At 37.7% G+C, this 26,292-nt stretch overlaps 2 protein-coding genes across 4 annotated transcripts in view; both read left to right on the top strand.

The window, feature by feature from the left end:
• Nucleotides 1-18,149, top strand: part of LOC117421274 (transmembrane protein 131-like) — a 67,932-nt gene extending 49,783 nt beyond the window's left edge. For 2 of the 3 annotated variants that reach the window (XM_059031621.1, XM_059031612.1), the window contains exons 10-34: nucleotides 815-873; nucleotides 1,030-1,135; nucleotides 1,367-1,469; nucleotides 4,041-4,188; nucleotides 4,403-4,573; nucleotides 4,964-5,030; nucleotides 5,403-5,520; nucleotides 5,897-5,966; nucleotides 6,191-6,300; nucleotides 7,124-7,187; nucleotides 7,623-7,747; nucleotides 8,004-8,146; nucleotides 8,740-8,926; nucleotides 9,375-9,560; nucleotides 9,966-10,076; nucleotides 10,320-10,905; nucleotides 12,403-12,530; nucleotides 12,720-12,889; nucleotides 13,123-13,311; nucleotides 13,890-13,950; nucleotides 14,659-14,762; nucleotides 14,858-14,981; nucleotides 15,386-15,465; nucleotides 16,036-16,172; nucleotides 17,695-18,149. In XM_059031621.1, the coding sequence (XP_058887604.1) occupies nucleotides 815-873; nucleotides 1,030-1,135; nucleotides 1,367-1,469; nucleotides 4,041-4,188; nucleotides 4,403-4,573; nucleotides 4,964-5,030; nucleotides 5,403-5,520; nucleotides 5,897-5,966; nucleotides 6,191-6,300; nucleotides 7,124-7,187; nucleotides 7,623-7,747; nucleotides 8,004-8,146; nucleotides 8,740-8,926; nucleotides 9,375-9,560; nucleotides 9,966-10,076; nucleotides 10,320-10,905; nucleotides 12,403-12,530; nucleotides 12,720-12,889; nucleotides 13,123-13,311; nucleotides 13,890-13,950; nucleotides 14,659-14,762; nucleotides 14,858-14,981; nucleotides 15,386-15,465; nucleotides 16,036-16,172; nucleotides 17,695-17,982 (3,635 nt within the window). In that variant the 3' untranslated portion in view covers nucleotides 17,983-18,149. The remainder of the gene's footprint in view (nucleotides 1-814; nucleotides 874-1,029; nucleotides 1,136-1,366; nucleotides 1,470-4,040; nucleotides 4,189-4,402; nucleotides 4,574-4,963; nucleotides 5,031-5,402; nucleotides 5,521-5,896; nucleotides 5,967-6,190; nucleotides 6,301-7,123; nucleotides 7,188-7,622; nucleotides 7,748-8,003; nucleotides 8,147-8,739; nucleotides 8,927-9,374; nucleotides 9,561-9,965; nucleotides 10,077-10,319; nucleotides 10,906-12,402; nucleotides 12,531-12,719; nucleotides 12,890-13,122; nucleotides 13,312-13,889; nucleotides 13,951-14,658; nucleotides 14,763-14,857; nucleotides 14,982-15,385; nucleotides 15,466-16,035; nucleotides 16,173-17,694) is intronic. The other variant, XM_059031616.1, reaches the window with a different exon arrangement.
• Nucleotides 18,150-21,378: 3,229 nt separating this feature from the next.
• On the top strand, nucleotides 21,379-23,543 carry LOC131736893 (toll-like receptor 2; the record flags this gene model as incomplete). The annotated part of the gene is made up of 2 exons (XM_059022529.1): nucleotides 21,379-21,546; nucleotides 21,588-23,543. Coding segments are annotated over 2 exons (516 nt in total), but the record flags the coding sequence as incomplete, so codon positions are not given.
• Nucleotides 23,544-26,292: the final 2,749 nt, after the last annotated feature.

The raw sequence follows: 26,292 nt of genomic DNA, 5'->3' as shown, positions 1-26,292 counted from the left end.
AGATTATTATGTGGTTTATACAACACTAGTTGAATTTTAATATATCTTTCTGAAAGGCACAAAACCTTCAAGAAATCTGAGTAGGATGATGTGACGTTTTCATTTTTAGTTTAGTGATTAATGTTACACATGGGATCAGCCATTTTATATTGCTGTCAAGGGGGTAATAGCTGTATTTATATTGTATTTATTAATTTTAACAAGCTTTTCAAAAGCTTTGTTAGCAGTTTTCAAACAGGAAATAATTAGTGTTGGATTTCCGGTCAGGTATTAATTGTACTATATTGTCATTTTCTCTATAGAAGCGCAGTCTGAAGTTATGTCATGAAACATGTAATAAAGTGATAGAGTGCCATCTAGTGGAAAATCACAGTATTTCTCCAATTTAAAAAAAATTATATTTTGTCTGTCCAGCCAAATAACGGTGAACACCACTGTGAACAATTGATTATTATTATTATTTCTTTCTTAACAGACGCCCTTATCCAGTGCGACTTACAATTGTTACAAGATATCACATTATTTTTACATACAATTACACAATTATTTACACATTATTTTTACATACAATTACCCATTTATACAGTTGGGTTTTTACTGGAGCAGTCTAGGTAAAGTACCCTGCTCAAGGGTACAGCAGCATCCCCCACCTGGGATTGAACCCACAACCCTCCGGTCAAGAGTCCAGAGCCTTAACCACTACTCCACACTGCTGCCCTATGAATTGATGCATTGAAGCCTGCCAATGTAAAAGTTTTTAAATAGTTTCAAGGAAATTGACAATGCTTTAAATGTTGCCATTTCCTTTTTTCAGGGGAGTCAAAGATTAATATTTATATTTTGAATTCAGGAGCCAAACTTTTGTATGTAAAGGTAAGAATTCAATTCTTGTTTTGTACTGAATGTTTGTGCTAAATTGTAGTTTTTATTTTTGTCGTTAAATAAATAAGTAGTAGCACTTAACATGCATAGATTATTGTCATGTTATCCTTTGTAGTGATGGTCTTTACTTGGTTGTTTTTGTTCTAGGAAATAGAAGTTGTTTCAAAGACTGAAAGCACTGTAGAATTTAAGCCTGTGCCATTGAGTACTTCTGCAGCAAATTTCACACATGTTGCCTCAGTAGTATTTAAAGGTATGTATTTTGTCTGAGTGGCATCCACTAATTAAAGAAAGTTGTTTATTCTGTTTAATTGGTTCTGTTTTATTTGACAATGCTGATCACATATGATAACATAAAATGAGGCTCCCCTCAGCAGATTTGTATTTGTAAATATACCCTCCCAACCACCATCACCCAGGCTTATCAGTGCACTTTTGGATTGGTTTATACAATTTTCACCTGTCTGTTTTTGTTTTTTTTCAGCTAACTCACGTGATAATAACAAGTGCTCGAGTCAAATCAGTATGCAGGTACTGAAAGGCAGCTACACATTGAAAACATACCCAGGCTTCCACGTCACAGATCGGTAAGTAAACATGTACAAAGTTTTGCATCACCTACAATTTTAGGATTGAGACATCATTTTTTATATATATATATATATATATATATATAATGTGTGTATGTGAACATAATTTAGATCTTGTATTTAACATCATTTAATCAAAGAAACTACAAAATTATATTGCAAAAGTCTATCGGAAGCCATGATAGTACAGTATTTTATGTTGGATTTCAAAATGTCAAATTTTTTTCATTTTTGTCAGTTTTTCGTGAAGTATATGGGAAACTACAAAGCGGTATGCAATTCAATATGTAAATGTAACATTATTCAGTAGGTTTCATTCAACTTTATGAAGCAAAATGTTAATTCTATAGGGTGTTGCAAAACCTTTGTCCACAGCTGTAAATCAGTAACTATATGACAAAGGAAATCTCTCCCTGCCTTTCACTCCCGCCGGCATTCCAAATTCACAGCACAGCCTGAATGCTGATTCCCTTTGAATTGAGACTCGGCAAAATCCAGGGCAACGTGAATTCCACAGTTTTGAGTAGAGGACATATTGAGTGCACATCGAGACAACTGTAGCCTTGCAAGCATACAAACCTGGACTCCATCATTTTATCCATTTGGAAGACCTTGGTGTCCTTTCATTTATTGCTTAAATATATTTGTAGCATAAGAACTGTTGCTGTGTCTCCTGAATCGTTACCAAATGCATGCCTCTAGTGCCTTAGTTTGCAGCAGGTAGTAACAGCAATCTAATATTGTTTTAATCCATCCATGAATTCATGTGAACGTTTTAACGAAAGCTAATATGATGACCTGAGGTATTACCAAGCTTTTTAAAAACACGGCCTAGTTTTGTGGTGACAGAAGACACATTGAACTCTGAACATGTAGCTTTAGATGTGAACCATCCATAAATGTAAACATCCACTCATAAAACGTTCATCAGTGCTAAAGACTGCTCTAAAATTAGATCAATGTTAGCACACGAAAGATACAGCTCTACTCAATCTGTGCCAGCAGGATAAATAATGATTAGGCTGTAGGAGGGTGTGAGGGCTTTTACAGTTCCTTAACTATGTTTCTGTATTTATCATATACTATGCATGTACTCTCAAGGGTGTGCAATTAAAAAAAAAAAAAAAAAAAAAAATGCTATAAAAATGTACTTGTCCTTAAAAATCTACTTGCCCCCTACCCATCTCACAAAACACACACAAAAGAGTAGAATATAACTTGTAGGATTTTGGTTTTATTTAACAGTGAACACAATCAATCAATTAGTGATTAGCAGGGACAGAGCTAGCCTTGTAGCTTGACTGGTTCACTAAATTCAAGATACACAAAAGGTTCCCTGTGACCCCACCTCACCTCAACAAATGTACATACTTTAAGGAAATGTTCCTTTCAGTGCAGTTTGGAACACATTTGCTCGTAAATTTTAAGTAACATACTAAGAATACAACTATAATAAGCAATACTTGGGAGTTAAAATATAAAAATAGCTTTTGCCTGTTTCTTTCCATTTTCTCTATAAGCTGTTTCTTAGCAGACACCCTTATCCAGGATGACTTACAATTGTTACAAGATATCATGTTATTTTTACATACAATTACCCATTTATACAGTTGGGTTTTTACTGGAGCAATCTAGGTAAAGTACCTTGCTCAAGGGTACAGCAGCAGTGTCCCCCACCTGGGATTGAATCTGCGACCCTCCGGGCAAGAGTCCAGAGCCCTAACCACTACTCCACACCGCTGCCTCTATTTTAAACAGTGTATAACATTTAAATGTATGAAAGCAGGGTGACCCTGGTTTCATACCTTTAAAATTTGTTTTCTTTTTTTTGTAATATAGCATTTAAATCTAAAAAATATGTAAATATGCTAAATAGTAAAGTAGGTTAACAACACTAAAATTGAAAGAAAAAAATATATAATTATTTTGCCAGGGAAAGTTTATAAAGTGTTATAAATTTGACAACACGATTTTTTCTAATCCCCTAATACCTTAGCGACTGGTGTTTTTTTGTTTTTGTAACTTGCAGCATTTATGTATTAAGAAAGCAGTATCACTTATTTGCTAATTTACAAAAAAACGTAAATAACACCTTGCATTGCCAGAGGCTCTTGGCAGCCATTTCTGGGTTTCTCTGTAACCAGTCGAAGACCAGCTTCTTCCACAGCTAGCCAATCAGAAGTGATAGGGGTGGGACGTAAACACTTTTTAAAATGTTTGTGCTTTGGTGCTAGACTTCTGCAGTTCAGTTTTCAGAAACTCGAGTGTCTTTCTATCAACAAAATGAACATAGACAAATAAATAAATAAAAACTACTTGTCCGAAGGACAAAGTATAACAGCGAAACTTGTTGTCCGTCACAAAAATCTTGTTGTCCCGGGTGTCGGGCGATACAAATTGCACACCCCTGACTCTGCTGCACTGCTCCTTGCCCTGCCCTGTCCTGCAGCACATTGGTAGTGCAAAAATTAGAAAGTTGAACCATCATCAGTGTACACAAGTGCATTATCTAGAAAAGTCAAGCATACAATATTGTTTTATTTTGTTTTGTTTTGTTTTGTGTTGTAGTTCTGGCTATCAATCTCCAACTTTATTTCACATGAAGCAGAAACAGAATGAAGGAGAATTGTTGGACATTTGGTTGACAAATGAGTTTGATTTTACCTTCACTGTAAATTCTGTCATCAGACCCCATGAAGTGGAAGGCTTATTAAAGGTAAAGTTATGTTCAAGGTTGATTTTAATTGGAATATTTCTGCTTTCATAGTGCATACCTGTCTGTGCAGTTTCTGGTTACTTGTTCATGACCCGGTCTATTGACAGATTCCTTGACAATATGTTTTTTTCCTGTGTGTTTCTAACACAATTTGTTCTTACTGAGGAATACACACTAATATACTTATGTATTGTATTTCCTTTCTTCTGTTTAGATTCTGAACTTCAGTGGTCCAGTGACTCTGCCTACTGGTTGTTGGAAGGTGTTCTCTTTGCAGTTCACAGCCAGGGATGCTCCAGTGAATGTGATGACCAGTCTGGTCCTGGTCACTAGCGCTGGTTTCTCTTTGGAGATACCACTGCAGATTCGTTCCACCATGTCAAAGGTACTTTTGCTGTCCCATACCCTGATTTACTCATAATAAAGTATAATAGAAGTAATACATATTTTCCCTATTTAAATAATTGCCTATATTTGTTAAATGCTGCAGACATGTATATTTTTTCATATATCTAGATTTGTTCTGAAACTATGTCAGGTCACTCTGTAGCACGTTTTGGAGTGTAGCAGTCTGTATGTATTTTTACATGGTACTTATATGGTGGCTGCAGGTCATGGTGATCTACTTTTTCATGGTGTTCTGATAGCTCAGATCTTGTATTTACAGCTGTGAGGGAGTATGTGTGTATGTTGCTTGCATACATTTTTGTATTGATCTGATAAATTACCTGATGTCACATTTCTCAATGCATGCATCCTTCTTTATCACACGCAGGGGGATCTGATTTTTGAGGCCAGTGCAGAACGCAATACTCGGTGTCTCCTAGGGATGCCTGACACAGGTAAAATGGACCCTCAACATTTTCGAATCACAAGGTGCATTGTGAAGTAGTGCACATAGCGGCCATCCCTCACCATACAGAAAATAAAATAAGGCTCTGCAACATTTACTGTGTACTGTGTGTGCTCTCCTTGTACTTCAGGTTGAGAGTGGCACATTATTTGCTGTGACATAAATCAAGCAACTGAAAAGAATCAGATGAATGCCTGACACTGTAAAATAAAACAATTTTTTTTTTAAGGAATCCACTTTGCTTAAATTACTATATTTCTGTGATGGAAAAAGGTGCAGACAAAAAAAGTAGTTTTAAGGTTGGTTTAGCTACATAATAGTAATGCTGTGTTTGGTGCATGACTTCTGTTTGGTGTGGCAGCGAGTCCTCAGTGGCAGAAGAGTCTTCTGTTGGACTCCAGCACCTGGAAGATAGACATCGGTCTTGCTACAGAGCTGTGCGACATGAGGCAAAACAGAAAGGACCTAAAGACCTGCAGGTAATTTAAACATGGATTTTATTTCACAAACCTTCAGTTAGTCTGCCTGAGCTTACTGGCAAATGCATAGATTTATTGGGTTTGATTTTCAGTCTGCCATGGCTGTGTTTCGTGAAGCCTGCACTAGGAGTTATTTCTATCTCTGATGATATGCATTCGGCAAAAGAGGTCTATTGAATATAGAATATAGACAATGGTAAATAGGATTTGATTAAATTGTATGTTTTGTGATCTATGGTTAGAGCGGAGGATTAAGAATGCCTGTGGCTGCTTGACCTGCTTTTACATGTTGTAGCTGTAGCTGTAAAATTAGGTAAAAGGAAGACCTTATTGGAAGTTAGGTTTTTTGTTGAGCTTTATTACATTTGTTTTACAGCTGGCCACGGCTACCGATGGAAACTGGTGTCACAATGGACTTTGGTGCTACTCTGGTCAATGACAGCAAGGTCTGGAAATATATACAATAAACCGTTTCTGAATCTAAGTAGGGGGTCAGTAAATGCCAAGTGCTATGCCATGCAATATTATGGCAATGTTTTGTTTTTACTTGCAAAATATGTTTGTCTAGAAAAGGATTCTGATTTGCTACCTTCTTTAATTGTTAAAGCCGTTACTCTGACTGTTTTTGCACATAGCAGTGATATTTTCAATTGTTATTTTCACCAAACAGATGAAGCATTTCACACTAAAGAACCCGTCGGCTTCTCCGATTACTGTGCAACTTCTTCCACTGTCTTTATATCCAGATCCCTTGGGAGCCCTGGATTTACTCACAAAGTGGTAATTATAAACGTTTTAATGGTAGTGTACTTCTTACATGTTAACCCAATTGTTCCAGGTGACAGCTTACACACTGATATGTATTTCAACCTACTGTAAGACTGAAGGTCTTACCAGTAAAAATATAGATTGTTGAAGTAAAGTTTTACGTATTTAAAGCAGTCAGATGGACAAATAGTGCTGCACAGAGTGAGGTCTATAAAGGGTTAAAATATACTCTGTAAAATGAAACAAAGAATGATTTTGAGAGTTTGGATCACCTTCTCCACCTATAATTTGATATTATTTCACATTACATGGGTTGAATAGCAGCAATTTATTTTAATTCCAAGTAAATGAACTATCCTGAATATATATATATATATATATATATATATATATATATATATATATATATATATATATATATATATAATATATGATAAATAAATAAATCGATATAACTGCCCCATGAAAGGACAAAATAAGTGGTAGTCTGGCAGTAAAAACACCTGTATCATACAGACTGCCAAAATGCAGAGTCAACGAATACATAAAAGCATTCCTTTAGTAATATTTTATTGCCAGTAATGATCAGCATCACATTGATGGATAGATGCAGAATATCTTCACATCAAATGAAGAAGTATGGACAAATTCTAAGACCTACGATCAAGTGAGACGACACAGAAGAATGCACCTGAAACTGGTGGAGTGAAGTAAAAGAGAATGCATTTAACCTAATTCCTTCATAGCTAATCATTGTTTCCAATTTAATAAAGTGGTTTGGCCTGTAGGCCAAAATTTGGTGTTTTTAGTTATTATTTTTTTCTCTTTCTTTAAGGTTCAAGATAAACCCACTAGCTGTTAATGTCACAACAACCGAGTTCACACTGGCAAAAAATCTGGTATGTTTATCTTATATTTTTCAGCATATCTGTATGTCTTGCAGGGTGTGATCCCTTTTATTAACATGTTATACATACTGGAAATCCAGAGAACAGCTGATTATTGAGAGTCTCCAAGTCTGGGGATGTATGGGGGAACTGTCTTCCTGACAGTGGAAAAAATATTTTTTGTGCTTATGGAAGACTCTTTTATTTATTAATTTTAATAATATAATTGAAGCTGAGATATTTCCTTTAGACAGCTGCAACTCTTCATTATTGTAAACTATAAAATATGCAAGTACTAATACGATAAAGAATTTAGTGAGGGACAAATGTGTTATTATTTACTGTAGTACAACTGAATATGTACTTTAAAAATGTTGGCAAGCTACAGCAAATTTTAAATGGACCTTACAGGGATTTATCTAACAGTATTCAATATGTGTAATGCAGGATACCAGCAGCATGCCTGGGGAGAGAGTGCAACAGATCCATTTACAACCTTGGGAGACAAAGGAAATTGGTGTCATTTTTACACCGGCAGAACACAAAACCGTAACGTCGGTCATACTGATGAGGTGACTATGACCACAAGTAACTGTATTCTGTATGTGTCCCTAATAGTTAAATACCAACGGAATCTAGTTTGGGATTATTAGATTGATTTCTTCAGGAGTTCTAGAATATTACTTAATTGACCATTTTATTGGTATGGGGATATTAGAATTTAAACAGTGTTTCCTAAATTGTGTGTGTGTAACTCAATCCTCAATAAAAATACATCCTTGCCATATTATTTTTTTATATAATGTATTTTGTATTTTTCCTAATCAGGAATAACTTGACAGTGTTTGACATGGTCACTGTGAAAGGGTTAGGTGCCAAAGAGATGCTGCGAGTGGGAGGAAAGCTGCCAGGGCCAGAGGCCTCGCTTAGATTCAACTTCCCGCAGTCTACGCTCATGGAATGTAGAAACGGTGAGGGCCTTGATACCGATACCTGCATTTGTATTCAAGGATACAGCAGCCAAGTAGTTAATAGACTATTATTATTATTATTATTATTATTATTATTATTATTATTATTCTTAGCAGACACCCTTATCCAGGGCGACTTACAATTGTTACAAGATATCACATTATTTTTACATACAATTACATTATTTTTTACACAATATTTTTACATACAATTATGCATTTATACAGTTGGGTTTTTACTGGAGCAGTCTAGGTAAAGTACCTTGCTCAAGGGTACAGCAGCAGTATCTCCCACCTGGGATTGAACCCACAACCCTCCGGTCAAGAGTCCAGAGCCTTAACCACTATTCCACACTGCTGCCCAGTACCATCAATGTGTAATTAGCCCTTACATGGAAGCAATGTAATATTATTATTATTATTATTATTATTAGCCTAGCAAAGCATCATGCAGACAAACAAAATATCACTTTCCTACATGTTCTGGTAATCATCTCCACGCTGCAATCCAAGGCTGTGTTGTCCACATAGATAATATCAAATCATGGCAAACTTGCAAAGAATTTATATTTCCTTTTTTTATTCCTGGTTAGGGTTGAAAACCAATAAACCACCATTTGTCATTCAAAAGAGCTTTAAAGTGGAAAATGCAGGAGACCTGCCATTAAAAGTGATGTCAATGAACATCAATGGATACAAGTGCCAAGGGTTTGGCTTTGAAGTACTGGAGTGTCATTCATTCCAGATGGATTACAACTCCTCCCGTGAAATCAGCATTGCGTACGTACAGAATGTCTTTGTTATTCACTAGTGATACACACTGTCATACTGAAACAGGTTCTTTAAAACAAGCAGAGGGACATTTAAACATTGCTACCTGTTGAGCAGAGTGCTGTCACACGTCACAAGTCTGTTGGAGCTTGTCTTTGTGGGTGACGTGAAACTGTTAGCCGGGGTATCGGAGTGTTCTTATCAGAATGCAGTAAGAACCAACAGGGGGGGTTTCAAGATGAGTGTTGCTGCTGATCCCTAAATGTGTTGCTTTGTCTAAATGATCCTTCATAATAAACTGTTACATGAAGTTAGTCAATTTTCCAAATTGTGCAGTTAACTTTTTATAAAGTGTTTTCGGATTTTCAGGTGTAAGAGAAGCACGCCTTTTTTTTTTTTTTTTTTTTTTTTTTTTTTAAGAATGTGATTAAATGCCTTGTGCTCTTCCTTCTCACAGTTTCACACCAGATTTTACCTCGTCCTGGGTGATCAGAGATCTAACCCTTGTGACAGGCCGGGGCTCGTTGTTCTCCTTCACTCTCAACGTGACTCTCCCTCATCACATGTTGCCACTGTGTGCACAGGTTGTTCCAGGACCCAGCTGGGAGGAGAACTTCTGGGTGGTCACCATCATCTTTATATGGTAAGGCAAAATAATGCAGCTATGGGTTAAGTTAAGGGTTAATGAAAACCAAGTTAGTAAAATATCATATGCAAATGGTTAGTCTAAAACAAATGTCTAAATCAGATTTAAAAAAAAAAAAAAAGGTTTTCCTTTTGATATTACAGTGCTCCTTTGTTGTAAGGCTGCTCTTTATATCACAGTACGAGTTATAAGGCAGTATGGTCATGGCTTCCATTTGCCCCACATTGTCATTACACGTTATTTGGCAGAACACAAAATGCAAGGTCACTGAAGGCACCTGACTACATCTTTATAATGGGAGTACTGCTTTCGTCAGACTGAAAATGGTCAAACATTAAGCTTAATGGTGTTCTTAGTGGGATTTATATAATTGAAGGTAATTTGCTTGTTTTGTTTTAACAGCTTGTCATTGTGTGGGGTGTGTTGGATGGCCTGTCGTCAAGCCTGCTACATTTTGACTGAATTTTCTCAAGACAACAGCCCTGTTGATACAGTCCGCTCCAGTTCCGCTAGGTAAGAAGGCATCTGTGGCCCACTTCAGAGAAGAGTTTACATTGATTGTAAATCTTTAAGGATACATGACAGTCGGGGTGCTTGATTCATTGGCAGTGGAATATAAAAAAAAAGTGTGTGTATGGGTAACTTTACACTGTGTCATGTATTAAAATATTAATACTTAGACCACATGTGGTAGTAACATACTGTATATATTAAAACAGTGTGTTTGTTGTTTTTTTTTGTTTTTTTTTTTACCAGGATTACAGGTAGTTGCAAGACATTTGTCGATTCATGCAGTACATCAGATAAAGGCAAAGGCAAAGGGTCTCTTGCCGTGGCAAATGGTCCAAACAGAAGCCAGAACGGGTCAAAAAAGAACTCTGGGGCACCAGCTCAGCAGCATAAGAAACACAAAGTCTCTGTGTATTATAGTAAATACAAAGTGAACCCCATTGCTACTGTGGCTACTGCTGCAGAGGAAGAGTGTCTGCCAATGAAGGAAATGGACAGCCTGGGTGACTATACGGATCAGGATCCCACTACCTGCAATAATAACACTGACAAAGACGTGGCCCTGCCAGAAAAATCAGCACAATGTATTAAAGGTCCTTCCCAGAGTGCTGAAGACGAGGGGGAGGTGGCAGCATGTCTGGTTCCCATGGAGACACACTCAAACCACAATGAGAATCTGAAGGAGACCATAAGCAGCAGACCAGACCTCTGTGCTTGCAGCTTGGAGGAGAAACTGCTCAGCAACCAAGTCACAAGAATACAACAGTGCAGCACTTTTTTGCCTTTTATGGAAAAAAAGACATGTGAGAAAGTGGATACCTCCACCACAGAGGTGTGTGTCTTTTCCATTTGTTTCATCTTATTGCACATTCTTTAATTCTTTGTCTGGGTTTATGAATGCAAATACCCAAGATTGAAAAACAAACCAAATTATCTCCCTTGTAATTGAGGACAGCATGGTAATACTGTGTTGTTTCAGAAGGTGGTTTTTTTTCTTCTTTACTCCAGTCTGCTGCAGCAGCATTTGAGGACCGCTCAGTCCTAAATTTAAAACCTGATCCAAACCCGACCGGACCAAACAAATCCGAACCTGAGCGAGAAATATTTGCATACCTGACCTGACCATCTCCACAAATATATTCCAAACATACGCTATTGAAACCAAGTACCTTCAGTGTAAACTATTCCCGGTTTCCAGTTAAAACATAAATAAATAAATAAAAAATCACTCTCAATTAATCATGTCTCATTTACTTCCTTTCCTAATAATCCAACACTGCATGATTTAAAAGAAGACAACATCAGGCTTCTTCAAAACTTTGTTGCCATAAATAGCCACAGAGAAGATGCTCTTGCAAACTCGCATACTCATGTTTTGCTCCATCAGCCTATATACAGATGAACCCGCTTTGTCACAATTGCCGTGCAGGCGTGATATGTGATATAATGCGGGTCATGATATAAACCGGGTTTCACGTTTGACTATGACAGCACATTACGAGTGCGAGAAAAAAAGGAAGAAAACGAGCGGTGAATTAAAAGCAGTGCTTTATACTGTACATTTAGTCGTTCTTTACATTTAAACAAATAGTTTACTACAGGACAAATACGTTTGGTATCATTAACTGGAACGAAAGAGTTTCTGTCATTATCTAAAAAAGGCATGAGTTGTCGACTGATGAGAGCTATCAATACTTGGTGTTTTTTTGCGTGCATTTGTGTAAGACATTTGGTGATGTTGGTGTTTTGTAACTGAACTCTATCCCGTTAAGACCGCCCACACAGCATTTTGCAGGCTGCACAAAATGTCAGTTTATCAGCCAAGATGATTATTGGTTGTTAGGTGTGTTGGAAATTAATTATGTCCTGTGGTTAGTAAAGGCCGGCCACGCAACGTTTGACAGGCTGCACAAAATGAGTAAACGGGTATGTGAGATGATAGTAAGAGAGGTAATTTCTCAAAGAACCTATGGTGCATGGCAAGTGGTTTTTCAAAATTTGTGAAGCAGGAAGTGAGTTTTATGAAACACTAGCACACAGAGGAAGAAAAAAAACTACTCACTTAAAATTAAAAACGCCATAATCCACTCACTGATAACACACTAACCCGACCCGACCTGAGCCCGAACTATAATAAACAAACTACACCCGACCCGACCCAACCCAAACCCAACACTTATTGTTGGGCCCTGTCGGGCTCGGGTTGGATAGCAAGGTTCTAAGCTGCATCATATCATAATTGTATTCACTTTCCATTATTTCCATTCTATGCTGTAGTGATAGTTTTAGTTCTTAATGCTCAATTTTTCTATTGATGTTTTTCATTTAGCTTAGGAAAAACACACATTTAAAGAAAAAGCCTCAGGAGAGAGTGGAGTTTAATACCACAGCTGCCAATGGAAAGGCAAGGAGGAACTCTGGGAAAAACAGAAGGAAGGTAGCGGATGTGGTTGTTGGGTAAGTGGACAATTTTATATCATCATTTGTTCTCTGGCCTTTTAAGTCTCCATTCACTTTGTTTTATTGTCCTTGTCTAGCCAGTGTATTTTGTAGTACAAAGTTTTTAACATGGTACTACGTTGATTTTAATGTTATTATTGTCATGGTACTTGTAGTAATTATTGTCTTCTCCTTGATCTCTCTGAGTTTCAGAGTTCCCGAACACAGTGTTGCTGTGTCCACAGAGAAGAACAGAGATCTTGAGCGCAAAGAACCAAGAAATTTAAACAGATCACGAAATCGCTACCTAAATGGAAAACCGGAAACTGTAAAATCATGTAGAAACCTGGACAGCCCTCCCAAGCAGCTGCAGAGTGGTAGGGAAACCCTCATATACATTTAGCATTAGTCTGCCATTCTGGTGGGAGGACTATTCTGTATAACTCAAATGTAGAGCTTTCAGCCAATAAGCAAACAGAATCTGGACAACCTGTCCTGAAGAAGGGTTTAAACTTGAATGAAGTGAAAAGGAAGAATAGCTTAGCATAGGATAAGACTGCAACCGAGCCCTGTGTATTGACTATATAAATGTTGTTGTTCCCCCATGTAGCTATCTGTTTGGTGAACCCAATACAGAAGTGCCAGGACAGGAGGCTGTTCTCAGACTCCAGCTCAGACTCGGGAAGCTCATCAGGCAGTGTGAGAGCCAGCAGGGGGAGCTGGGGGAGCTGGAGCAGCCTGGAGGGAGAGAAGGACCACAACAGCACCAAACTGCACTGCACAACCTCCACAGCTAAAAGTAAACTACTGTCTATGTCTCTCTCCTTGTTGTAGTTCCACAATACTACAATTGCTGTTTGATCAGATTTTGTGTTCTTTTTATATTTGGAAGTTAGTTAACATTTTAATTTAACATTTACTTAGGGAAAGAAAATAAATGTATATTTATAAAATGTATTTCAAACCTTTTTTTGTTTTGAGCTTATTTGTATTAATATTATGACTATTTTTAAAAAATATTTGTCTATCATTTAACCTTTACTGAGGGGGAAAAATATGTATTTATGAAAGGTTTAATAAAATGTGTTTTTGAGATTATTTGTATTAATATAATGATATTTAATTATCAGGAGAACACTGTGCAATACAGGGTTTACTTGTTCCTATTTGAATTGGTTTAAATAAGCATCTCATGGAGGGGAGCTTATATGAGTTTGCAAATCCGCTAGCCCTGCCACCTACTACTACTAATCTCTCCTAAACCATTTCAACTGGCAGCTTCATGTTTTCTGTGTTATGGAAATGTTTCGTAACATTTCACACATATTGCTGTAAACTTAATTATGGTTGATTTTATTTATTTATTTTTTCCCCTAGGGGAAAATGGTGTTTTTCCAGCTGATAGAGGTTGTTGTCCGACACTGAACCCGAATTACAGGTATACATATTTTATAATTAATTTGTGTGTTGCTTTAACTATTTTACAGTAATTAAAAGAAAACAAACACGTGAAATGAACAAATGAAACGGCAGCTGTGAGTTAGAACCTCACAATTGAGCATTGGCTCCTTTGGCAGATAAGTAAAAAAAAAGAAATCGCACAGCATTGAATTGTAGCTTGTTTGAAGGGAGTTAGACATGGTGTTACTTGTTTTGATCAATTTGAAATAATGTAATTGTAGTTGATATAGTTTCTTCCAGATTTAAAATGTAGAGTCAAATTATGCAGTATGTGCGGAACAGAACTTTAACTTGTTGTAAAAAGCCTCCCACATAATGTACTTACTGTGATTCGCACTGTGAGAACCTAAAAGGTGACATGCAAGGATGATCATGAACGAAGGGGATATTTTTGGTGTTAATCTTTTTGGTTTCTTTAGACAGCCTCTTTGGTTAGTCTTCAGGTTCTAATTTTGGGAAGGTCTTAGGAGCAGACAGATTACATGAATTCATTTAGCAACCCTGATGTTTCAGCAAGTCACCCAATGTCTCATAAGCTTCTATTTCTGTTAAAAAATATGTGTATTTCTAATTTTTCATTAAAAAAAAGTTCAAACTTTGCAATGGATCATAATCTTGTTAAATAATGCCTGGGTACATGTACATTTTTAATACATTGACTAGAACCATTTCCTGTCTTGTTAAGCCTGCTGTATCAAATGGAGAAAACCCAAATGCCTGAAACAGTTCCAGCCAAAAACTTCACTCCCAGTTTTGCTGCTGTTGCTGCAGGTGTGGAGAGGAACCCAGGTGAGTGATTTATAGATTTAGTTATCCGATTTATTTGATATACTACCCAGATTTTCTGTTGTACTATATTAAGCGTGTTTCTTTTTTTTTAAAAGGTATTTCAAGTCCTTACCAAACAGAAGAAATGTGGTCTGCACCATCAGTTCCTTTAACCACTGAATTCAGGTACAATCCACCAGAAAGCTTGCCCTGCATCCCCCAAGGAACTATTTATAATGGGTAAGTTGCAGGTGTGGGTGAGGGCATGGTCTTAACTGCTTTGAGTTCTACATCTAATACCCTCCTCCTAAAAAAAAAAAAGACATGAACTGCCTCCAGCACATGGTGAAATACTGTACAGCTTTTTCATTGAGCCTGATCATTGCTGCAGTTTCTGTATTTCACGGTACTTGCGGCTGCCAAGAAAAGATTGGGGAGAGAGCGCTTTTGTTTTCCTTCTCACTATTACCCGCTTTAGCCTCGGTACTGAATTCATACTTTATATATATTATTTGTTACTTATAATGATTTTAAATTACCGTTTTAATGTTTTGCTTTTCCTGTTAGTATTCAAAAAGCAAAACTAAACAAAACTGTTGAACACAAAAGAACATAACTTTTTTTTTTTGTTTGTTTTTTTTAAGCTTTCCTTGGAATGTTAACAGCCAGTGTGCCACTACATATCCTTACTGTGAACAGAGTACCTATTGTCCAGTGCTAGATGGTAAGTTTTTTTTGAGGGAACGTGAATCTATTCTCAAAACAACATGACTTGAAGGGGGGGGGGGGGGGGGGGTAGTAAACTATTTCCAAATGTTTTCAGTTATTTTGAATGTTTCAGGTTATCTTTTAATGTCTAAGAATGCAGGTAATGCAAGAATAGCAGCAGGATACCTTTTCTTGTTTAGCTTTAAAAGGTCACAGTAAGTTTTATAAGGGTACCACATTCTGCAAACCCTTTGGGGCTTAAACATTCACAGCAAGGTTCATGCCAAAATATTTTAGGTTTTGTAAAAATTGTTAACTGTGTATTGTTCCCTTAGAAATACGTAAACGCATAAAGCAGGAAATGCCTCAATGGTAGTCATGATTTGGTAAACCATTTGAATTTATTAGTTAATAACAAGACTTGCATGTTTTACTTTAGAATGTATTTGTGATCAATTGATTTAATCTCTTGTTTTATTGCTAGTGTATGAACTGTTGTTTTTCCCATGTATTGCTGAATTGTTTTGAAAGGTACTCATTTTTAATAAGTAATACACAATGACACATTCATTTTATTATTTTTCAGGGAATGCAAATTTCCAGAATGCTTTTCATGGCCAGGAGACACAGAGCCTACCCTATGCCACTCAACCCTGCTGGAATGAAGAAGAGACACAAGGCATTACCTCAGCCTGGGAATCAACAGGCTGTGTGGGCAGCAAAGTGAGTTAGCCAGAATTTGTAACGATACATTTTCTTTTAATTGTTTTGGTAAATTTGGTTTAACAGTACATAAATACCTTTTATACCACACGTGTCGCTAAGTACCTCATATAAATAAACATGGTACTGCATGAACATTCGTACCATATCCTGTATGTAATTACTTAGTGGTATTCAGTTTGATCTGATTTCTGACTCTTGAGATCACTGAACAGCAAAAAAGAACGAGGTGGTTCACTTTGATTGTCAGTGTTAGACGAAACGGCAGCCTCAAATATTCTGAATAGACTCAAAGTGCCCCAGTGGTGAAAGTAAAAATTGAATGCTGGTATTACTACTTCTTGTGTGTGTGTATGCATTAGCACTGGGATTTGGCAATGTGGCTGACTGTAGTCAGTTCCATTGTTCTTTCTTTAACCCTTTGCGGTCCATTTATTAATCGCGCGTCAGGCACGCCAGGTCTAATTAATTTTCACACGCGCAGTTAATTTTATACGCGCTGTTTAAAAGTATTTTTTTTCACAGTCAAACGGGTTTAAATGGCCCTGCATATCAACAAAGCACACACTAGGCATCTCCAGCCCCGCCCCAGCCTTTTGTTTGCTATAGCTTTCAGCTATGTAAGAAATAAATAATAATAATAATAATAGTCGTACATACCGATCGATCATCTCCAGATCACTCGTTTTATCACCAAACTCCTCAATAATGCGATCCAAGTCATTATTTTATTACTATAACATCTGAAAAAAGCTCTGCAAATGTCCATGATAGTCTCAGTGCGCTGACGCACTTAGCCAGCTTGTTTACTATGGACGCCCATTATCTGATACCTGATACCATGTATGACTATTCATTTTTTCCGACTTGTCTCGGCTCCTGTCGCTACCACTCGGCAATTGAATGGTTTTCTCGGCTTTTTCCGGAGAAAAAACGACTAAACACCCGTTTATTGCGTTGCTATAATGATGTCGGACCCAGTCCGACAAAGGACCTGTGAGGGATAATTGCAATGTCGGACCCAGTCCGACAATGGACCGCAAAGGGTTAATGAGCACTACATTTTGTTTAGAACCAAAACGTGAAACTCTGGCCTCACAACAGGTTTGAATCTGTCTTGGAGCCAAGCAGGGCCAGGTACAGGGTTAATCATTATATCATTACATTGCAGCGTTTAGGGGCGATTTTTTGTCTCGCTCGTGAGATCCAAATTACTGCTCTCTCCGAGAAGCCTTCTCTTTGCGTAATCAGCCCGTCATTGCATTTCAGTTGTATTGAGTAGAATATGAATAATGAAAACGAAGTAAAACCACCATAACCTCTGGATCCGCCATTCTCAACTCAAATACAGTGCATCTTAATACCGCATCGTCTCATTGCGTGTGACGTCAGTTGCACGGCTCAGGCTCTGCAGGACTGGCTTGGCCTGGACCTAGAACAGATCGGTTGTATAGTGGAAACGACGTACATGTCTTTTTTGAAATGGTCCTGTGTCTCTTAAACCTTCTTTTCTTTGTTGCAGCCATACTTCTCAGGCACAAGGAGTCTCTCACCAATGTCTAGTCTGTTTGGCTCCATATGGACTCCAAAGAGCGACCCTTACCAAAGCCAATTCCAGCGTGACAGATCATTATCCCATTCGCCTCAGTCATCTGTCAGCAAAGAGCAGGCTGTGATCTGCAGACAGAAGCAATTTTCTAGTTTTGATCCCTTTAGGTGCCACATGAACCTGGACATTTGGAATTCCTCATCCAGTCGGAGTACCAACTCGCAGCTCTCCAATGATTCAGGGTACTGTGCGGATGTCTAAGTGTAATGCGGTTTTATTAAACAAACAAACAAACAAAAAAAGAAAAATGTGAATATACTTTTTTTTTTTTTCAAGATTTGTGTTGTGAAAAGGTAAGCCTTTTGTTGTATATTTTTCTGGATGTTTTGGAGATTTGGATCATAGAAAATAAACATTTTGTACTTGAATGTGTGTTGTTTAATTCTTGTCCATATTAGTAATTGTTTTTCAAAATGGTTCAAGCCTTCTATTGTAGAAATTCTATTTTTTGTAATATCTTACAACAAAGAATTATAATTGTGTTACCCCAATTTACAATGACGGGTACATCAAGTCATTGGGTCAGAAATAAAGAACTCACATGTAGCCTTCATTATGGCAGATTTGATAGAGACAAATACAGGTCATTTAAGTACAGATTAAAGGTTTTCTTTTTTTGTTTTTTTTCTTACAATTTACACACAATAGAACCCTGATCAGAGGGCATTCCCCTGTGGTAGAAGGTAACAGCATCACTACCATAAAGACAAGGACACTAGTAGTCAGAGAAATATCCCCATCTGTAGTCAATTCTTGGCGTTCCTTCTGTTTTGTTTAAGGATAAGCATTCTATCTGCATGTTCTATTCAGTGTGGTAGTGCCATGGAATGGAGCTTCCTGATTGGTAGATGAAGTTCTAAGATGTTTAATTTGCTTTAGGCAACTGAGTTGATTCTATGTGCTTCAGAAGTGGATAATCTTGGTAGCTGTGGTAAATCTCAGTTGGCTAAATTGACGTGCATCCTGTTTAAAAACCTGTACTATAAATAACTGATTCTGTAAACTTCAAGCCGGATGTTAAATGTTAATCAAGCACAGACACTTGAATATTTCTGTATGAAACTACAAAGGGATTTTGGTAGGTACCATTTTCTTACATCATTTTCAATTTTGTAATTGTTTTCAAACAGATTTTACAATTGTTACATCCATATTGTATGATAGAATTGACCATTGTTGAATTGTGTATTCAATGCATGTAGTTCATAAAATCTTTAAGTTCCCAATCGTGGCTTGAGTTGAAGGTAAAAAATGTTGTCTTTGGTACAAATATTTTGTATCAGCCTGCTGGATACATTTGAGGTTGTTATAATGTCAGTGTTTGAACTGTATTGCAATGTATGATATATAAAAATGTACAGTTTTTGAGTGTATCATGATCTTGGAAAGTTTTCTCTCCTTTGTTAATATATAAACCACACAAGAACGGGGTTCCAGTAAGTAGGTGTTGAGTGATTGTGAAAGAAGAGTTTTGTAAATTTGGCCTACTTTTTTTGTGTGGTTTGACCTCGACAATCTTATTGCTATCAGATTAAAGCTTTCAAAGGCTTTTCGTCAAAAAAAACAAATTGTTGATGTAAGGGGATGAGTCAAGCCTCCCTCCTTAGTCCACTTGAGCTGAAGTTCCACAGAATTTCATTTTGTAATGCACATGAAGAATTACCATGCAAATAAAACATTGATGCTTGGGCTGTAGCACAGTTAAAATGGCACTGTTACATTATTTACCTTTGATGTGTTTTAAAAGCACACACCATTAAATTATTGATATGACCTAAAAGAAAACTGTTTTGTGCAGTAACAAAATCATTTTTTCAGATAGGAAAAAAGAAACCTGTTACAGCTGGTGAGTATGAATGCACTGTCATCCCAAATGTTGTCAATTTTTAACTGTTTTCATTATTTTAACCTCTGGCCATTATAAATCTTTTTCAGATTAGTTTTGTTTCGTACCTGAAAGCTATTCAATCACAGATGCCTTTCCACGTAAATTAGTAATCTCATAAACTTTATTTCTAGTTTGTATATATATTTACATTAAAGTGTATTGTTTTTATTTCAGCTTTTTAACAAAAAGAGATTGTATTGGGATATACAGTCAGAGACAAGTGTTTGAGCAGTTAAAAAAAAAAAACTGCAAACAAATTGATTTGTATAATTTCTAATTGTTCTATTGATAGAAATTAAAGATAAGATATTATAATAAAACAATTATTGCATAGCATGCATAAAATGACATTTACTACTTTGACAAAAGTATGTGGGCAAACAACATATTTCGTATGAAACACATTGACAATTATCATTATTGAAAACCCAACACCTGATGACAAATATAAAATATATAATCAAGTGCTGTAATAAATAAATTGGAAATTTGTGATTTTAAAAAAGCAAAAAAAAATTTTTTTTTAAATAGTTAAAAATAAAGAGTACCGCAACGATCTCAAAATGGCAGTGATACAACTAAACGAAAAAGGAGAAACTACCAGAAAAATAGCAGAAAGACTTGGTTTTCCGAAAAGCACTGTGTGGACTATTATAAACAAACACAGGATAACAGGAAGTAGCTCTATTGTAGAAGGATCAATGAATGCTGCAAAATTCGAAGAAATGTTGCACTCTCATTTGTTACCCAGTGCTAGAAGGCTTATTGGACGGAAGTTTGTATTCCAGCAGGATAATAACCCTAAGTATTCTGTGACGTCTACAAAGGAATTTCTGAAAAAAAGGAAGATTATGGATTGGCCATCTCAGTCCCCAGACTTGAATCCCATTGAGATGTTGTGGATTGACTTAAAGGCTGCTTTTGCAAAACGGAAACCAAAGTCAAACTCAAAGCTGCATGTGTTGAAGAATGTGCAAAAATGTATCTGGCAAGATGCCAGGAACTGGTTTTGAAATACAAAAAAAGACTGCAAAAGGAAGCAAAGGGTGGGCACACAAAATACTAATGTAAGGTTGCACAAATACTTTTAGCAAAGTATAAAATTAGTTTTTGCATGTCATTTTTCATGTTATCCATGTTGTGATAATTTGTTGTTTTATTATAAAGCTGAATCTTTAATTTATATCTTTATATAGAACAATTTGAAATTATAGAAGTCACTTTCTTTGTGGTTTTTCTCTTTTTTTTTTTAACTACCCAAATACTATATGTGATTTTAAATGAATCGTTAACTTCATAATAAAATTAATTCAATCTTTGTTAACTTACTGAAGTACAAAAACAAAATAGGATTCTGTTTAGATAGGAGTACTTTAGATTCCTAGTTGCCTTCCATAGAATCTAATGTCTTATACTGACTTGCACTCTGAGTTACATAGACTGAACCTGCACTGGACTACAACTCTCATTAGACTCCTACACTAATGACATTGCTCAATATATACCATTGAGTAGAATCCACTTGTAATTAAAAAAAAAAAAAAAATGGCTTTTTCTATTTTTTTTTTTTTCTTTAACCACTGGACCACACAGCCTCCTTACATGTAGAAATTGAAGACTGACAGCAACATTTCTTTACAATTAACCTGCCTTTTCTCAAAGAGGTGTATGTGTCTAATAACAAGTTCATGAGCCTACCTGAAGCATGATTAGCTCCTAGCCTAGAAGTGCTCTTTGTTGGTGGGAACAAACTAAAGACCTTGTCCAAGGACGAACTGAAAGCATTCAAGAAGCTTGGTAATTTGGAGGCGGGTAATAATTGCTACATGTGTTCCTGTGAATTTCTTTCATTCATGCACCAGGAAGCAGAAAATATGGTTAGGTTGGTTGAATGACCTAAAAACTATGTGATTCACCTTCTGCATTGAGAGGACCACTGGTTAGGGACGCAAGCCCTTCTGTCTTTGATTGCCAAAGGACAATAGCTATTGCACAAGTATTTCTTTTATATACTTGTCAGCACTGTCATCCTTTGCAAGAAGCTGCATGTAATTTGGTATATACCAGAAGGAGGTCAACCAACACTAGACAAGAAGATATTTGCTATGACGCATTAATTTCTTACATGAGATGGACTTGGGGTGAGTGGAGACATATTTGGTCCAAGTTAGAAAGTTCCCAACCTCCCTTCAAACTTTGCCTTCACAAACGTGACTTTCTGCCTGGAAAATGGATACTGGACAACATAATCATAAGTGCTACATAAACTGTCTACAGTAGACACATAAAAGACTACAGCATTAATTTATTTAAAGGCTGACTTAAAGAAAAACATATGGACATTAATTTTAAGGAAATAAGTCCAGAAAACCTCAACAGCATTCTGAGAACATTTTATGCCAGTGAAAGAAGCTCAACTGGCGATCAGTATTCAGTCTCCAGTTATTTAACACTGTGACCCCAGTTGTCCGGTGCAGAGCTTTAAAAAAATGTTTGCTAAAATACCCTTCTGATGTAACAGCCTTTTACCGGCAACCACTCAGGGCTCCTCTGCAAATCCTGAACACTAGAACTGATGGGAATACATTTCTTCAGCGAAATGGTGCCAAAACTAAGCAACAAAGCCAGTTTCATGCAACGCTGCTCAGCGGTGCACCTACTTTCAGAAGTCAGGATGGCATGAAAGGAAATAATGTCTGTAACCAGACATCAATCTGAAAGCAGTTTGCTAAGCTACTGGACTCCAACACTACAAAACAAAAAACAGCAAAGTTACATTTTCTCTTTAAACTCACCTTTAATCAGACTCCAGCCTCCATTGCAGCTACACCATTTCCTTAGTTTCAAGAAACTCCACCCAGAGAAAAACTCTTCACCAGCTTGTACTCTGCCCTCTAGTTATGAGATGCCGCTTTCAATGAAGAAATTCACAATAAATGGAAATGTGCGGTTTATTTTTAACAAGTAAAACTTAAAACAAATTATTGAAATGAAATATTATGTCCTTTGGGACTATATAACACTGTGGATGTACACATAATACAAGTGTATTTTTTAATTTAAAAAAGTGTTTTAATTATTTTTCATCACCTAAACGACAATTGACTTTGAAATAGCCGTTTTACAAGCGGTATAAACCACTGGGCCGTTCCCATGAAATATACTCACTTCTGGGTGGTTAAAGGCACTTGACTTCACCGCGGGTCTATTCAACACCCAGTCTTGCGTATATTTCATGGGAACCGCACGGCCCTTCATCGTTTATACCTTATATATATTCTACATTTTTGGGGGGTTACCTCTATACATTTGCATATTTTTCTTTTTAACATTTTATTTTTTTGTGCTCAACCATTTACGGCTTACTGAATGTATGCATTTTCTGTGAAAGCAACATCATGTATACTGCATTTTATGGAAAATTTGGAATCCACCATCCTTCCAGGAAAATATGAGAATCTTATAAATAGCAAGTTACAAAGCCTATGTATGACTTGTGTTGGTTTACGGTAGAACCATTGTATACTTAAGCTATAGTGCCCACCGATGAAGGCTCTACCATGTGGTAGTTGACCACGATGGGAGTTGTGTCCCAAGCCAATGGCGAGGGCACTAAAGATCGTCAAGGTCAAGTATCACACAGTAGAGCCTTTGAGAGGGCACTATCGCTATTAGAAAATTATTTTCTCATTATTTTCTTTAAAACCTAGATTTACTTTGAACTTGTAATTATTCGCCCGGTACCCTTCCACTGAGACAAGCTTCAGAAAAATAGTCCCCAAAATGTTCATAAAGGATCACATACATAATTAGAGAAAAAAAAACCTTTTTACTTGTCAGAGTTGCATAAAGTTCATATGGCCAGATATCTAAATGGAGCAGTATTACTGAACTGTCTGGGTCTCGGTTTGTTGTTGAAAGATGCTGAGCTCCACTCAAGCTGCGATTGGCTGATTTGGCCATTGCCGGTGCAGGACTGGTTGCTTTCGATGTGCAAAGTATTGATTGGCGGTTTTGGCAGATTATAAAATAAACTTCGGCCAGTTGTGTTTTTGTTTAGTATTTGTTGTAAAATAGATGTGAACTGAGTTTTCATTACGGCAAGTCAAAATGAAAAAGTCTACCTGAGTGGATTGATTTTAAATTTGATCCACACTTGATGCTGTGAGCCTGTGACATAGCAGCGGGCTTCTACCATCGGACAGATGCCTGCTAAAGTTGGAAGATGATTGGCTGATGGTACTGAATCATTTTCTAATGAATATTATTTATGGAATGTTAAATCTGTTGTACAAAATTAAAAACTAATTAAATTTGTTAAATATTTCCAATTATATGATTTATTGGAAAACAAACACACAGCATCTGTAAAATGTTAAATCGTTTTTAATATCTGATGGTTCATTGGATAGTAAGAGGGTTACTTGACAAAGTGAGTTCCAGTATCGTTCCAGTATCACAGAAGTGCATATGTTTATCGAAACCTAGAACTTGCTTTATGATTTCCATTACACGAGAGTAGATGTTAAAACTTCATGCTGATTTGAACTCGGCTCTCGCCAAGATAAGCACCAACTAAGACGTAGCTTTACAGTAAACTAATGTGATCCATATGTGTCTCCCTCCATTTACGTTTCCTTCCATATGATGATGTAGATATCCTTCTGTCTGGTGTTAATGGCTGAAGTGTAATGCTGGCTCCAGGGATCAGCTTATTTTGCCTCCCTGGCGCATCAGCACACACAACGGCTGCGATGCTGGCTCCGGGGATCAACCAAAGTGCGGCCTCCCCAGCGCATCAGCATGACAACCGTCTGGATTGAGCTAAGTAGGGTACATCTCTGGGGTTTTCAAGTGGGCACCTTCCATCCTCAGTGTTTCGTCGACTAGCCCACGACACCTCAAGAGGGCTCGACGGTGATTCTGGCGTCCCAGCATCACCCCCCTCCGTCCCCCACTCAACTCAGCCCAGCTTACTTACCTGTCCCCAGCCAGAATCTTTCCGTCTCAACCACAGCCAGTTGCTGCTCCTCTCTGCTGCTTCAGATAAGTTCTTCACTGTGCGACGCAACTCTTGGCCACTGAATCCGACGTCTCTGAGAAACCGGGTTGTAGAGTGTGCCACAAATCCTCGACAACCCACTTCCACTGGGTAAACCCGAACTCTCCATCCTCGCTGTTCCGCTTCAGTGGCTAGTTGAGCATACCGCAGTTTCTTCCTCTCATACGCCTCATCTACAGCATCCTCCCATGGCACTGTTAACTCTACCAGGTGAACAAGGCGTGCTGATCCAGACCACAAGACAATATCTGGTCGAAGGTTAGTGGTGGCAATCTCAGGTGGAAAAATAAGCCGTTGACCAACATCTGCCAGCATTTTCCAGTCTCTAGCAGCTTCCAGTTGTCCTGGGCGAGGATTGGTTTTAACACCTTTTCTTGGTGGTTGCTCTCCTGGGCGGAGGAATGTTGTCTTTTGTGTGTAATGTTTTGATGGAACAGGTGGCAACTTATTGGTCATGTTACGCTTGTCTTCCAATGCTAAGGCCAAACATCGCAGCACCTGGTCATGGCGCCAAGTAAACCGTCCTTGGCTAAGAGCCACCTTACATCCTGTCAAAATGTGCCTTAATGTTGCAGGTGATGAACACAAAGGACATGAGGGATCCTCTCCTACCCAGAGGTTTAGGTTCTGTGGTGATGGGAGAACATCATATGTTGACCTGATGAGGAAACTGATCCTGCTCTGTTCCATTGACCATAGGTCTTGCCAGCCAATCTTGCGTTGTTCCACACTCTCCCATCTCATCCATTCTCCCTGTTTGGCCTGGGAAATGGCCTTTATACACCTCATCCTCTCCTCCTGCTTTTGCACCTCGTTGACTACCATCTTCCTCCTTTGAGCTGGGGCCGCCTTGTGCCATGTAGGAGGAGTTGAACTGAAACCAAGACCCCCTCTTCCATGCTGAACTTGCCCCATGATATCACCAATTCGAAGGGCAGCCTTTGCATCTTCCACAGCTTTCTTTGCCGCCCACTTTCTTCCAGTTTTCAACACAGGTGCTGCCTCCCTTACGCATTTATCGCGTGACTCTACTAATGTCATTTCCAGTCTGACCTTGGCGCACTTAAACTCCTCGGTTAGAGCAGAGACTGGTAGCTGCAGTATTCCTTTACCATAAAGTCCCACTCTGCTGAGGCAGCGTGGAACTCCCAACCATTTCCTGATGTATGAACTGATTAAAGCTTCCAGCTTCTCTACTGTTGTCAAAGAAACCTCGTACACAGTCAGTGGCCACAGCAACCTCGGCAGTAGACCAAACTGAAAGCACCAGAGTTTTAGTTTACCTGGTAGAGCGCAGCTGTCTATGCTCTTCAACCCTTCCACTGCTTGTTGTCTAACTTCTCCCACACGAACTGTGTCCTTTAGATCCCCGTCGTACCATCTCCCAAGACTCTTCACTGGCTTCTCAGACACTGTTGGTATTGCCTCACCATTAATGAAGAATGTTTTATCTACTACTTTGCCTTTAATTATAGAGATGCTCCTTGATTTAGTGGGCTTGAATTGCATTCGTGCCCATTCAATGTTATTGGTTAATTTGCCCAATAATCGATTAGTGCAG

Source organism: Acipenser ruthenus, chromosome 1 (assembly GCF_902713425.1).
Source record: "Acipenser ruthenus chromosome 1, fAciRut3.2 maternal haplotype, whole genome shotgun sequence".
Lineage (NCBI taxonomy): Eukaryota > Metazoa > Chordata > Actinopteri > Acipenseriformes > Acipenseridae > Acipenser > Acipenser ruthenus.
The sequence above is the reverse complement of the archived record's forward strand: the minus strand, read 5'-3'. Positions and strand labels throughout refer to the sequence as shown.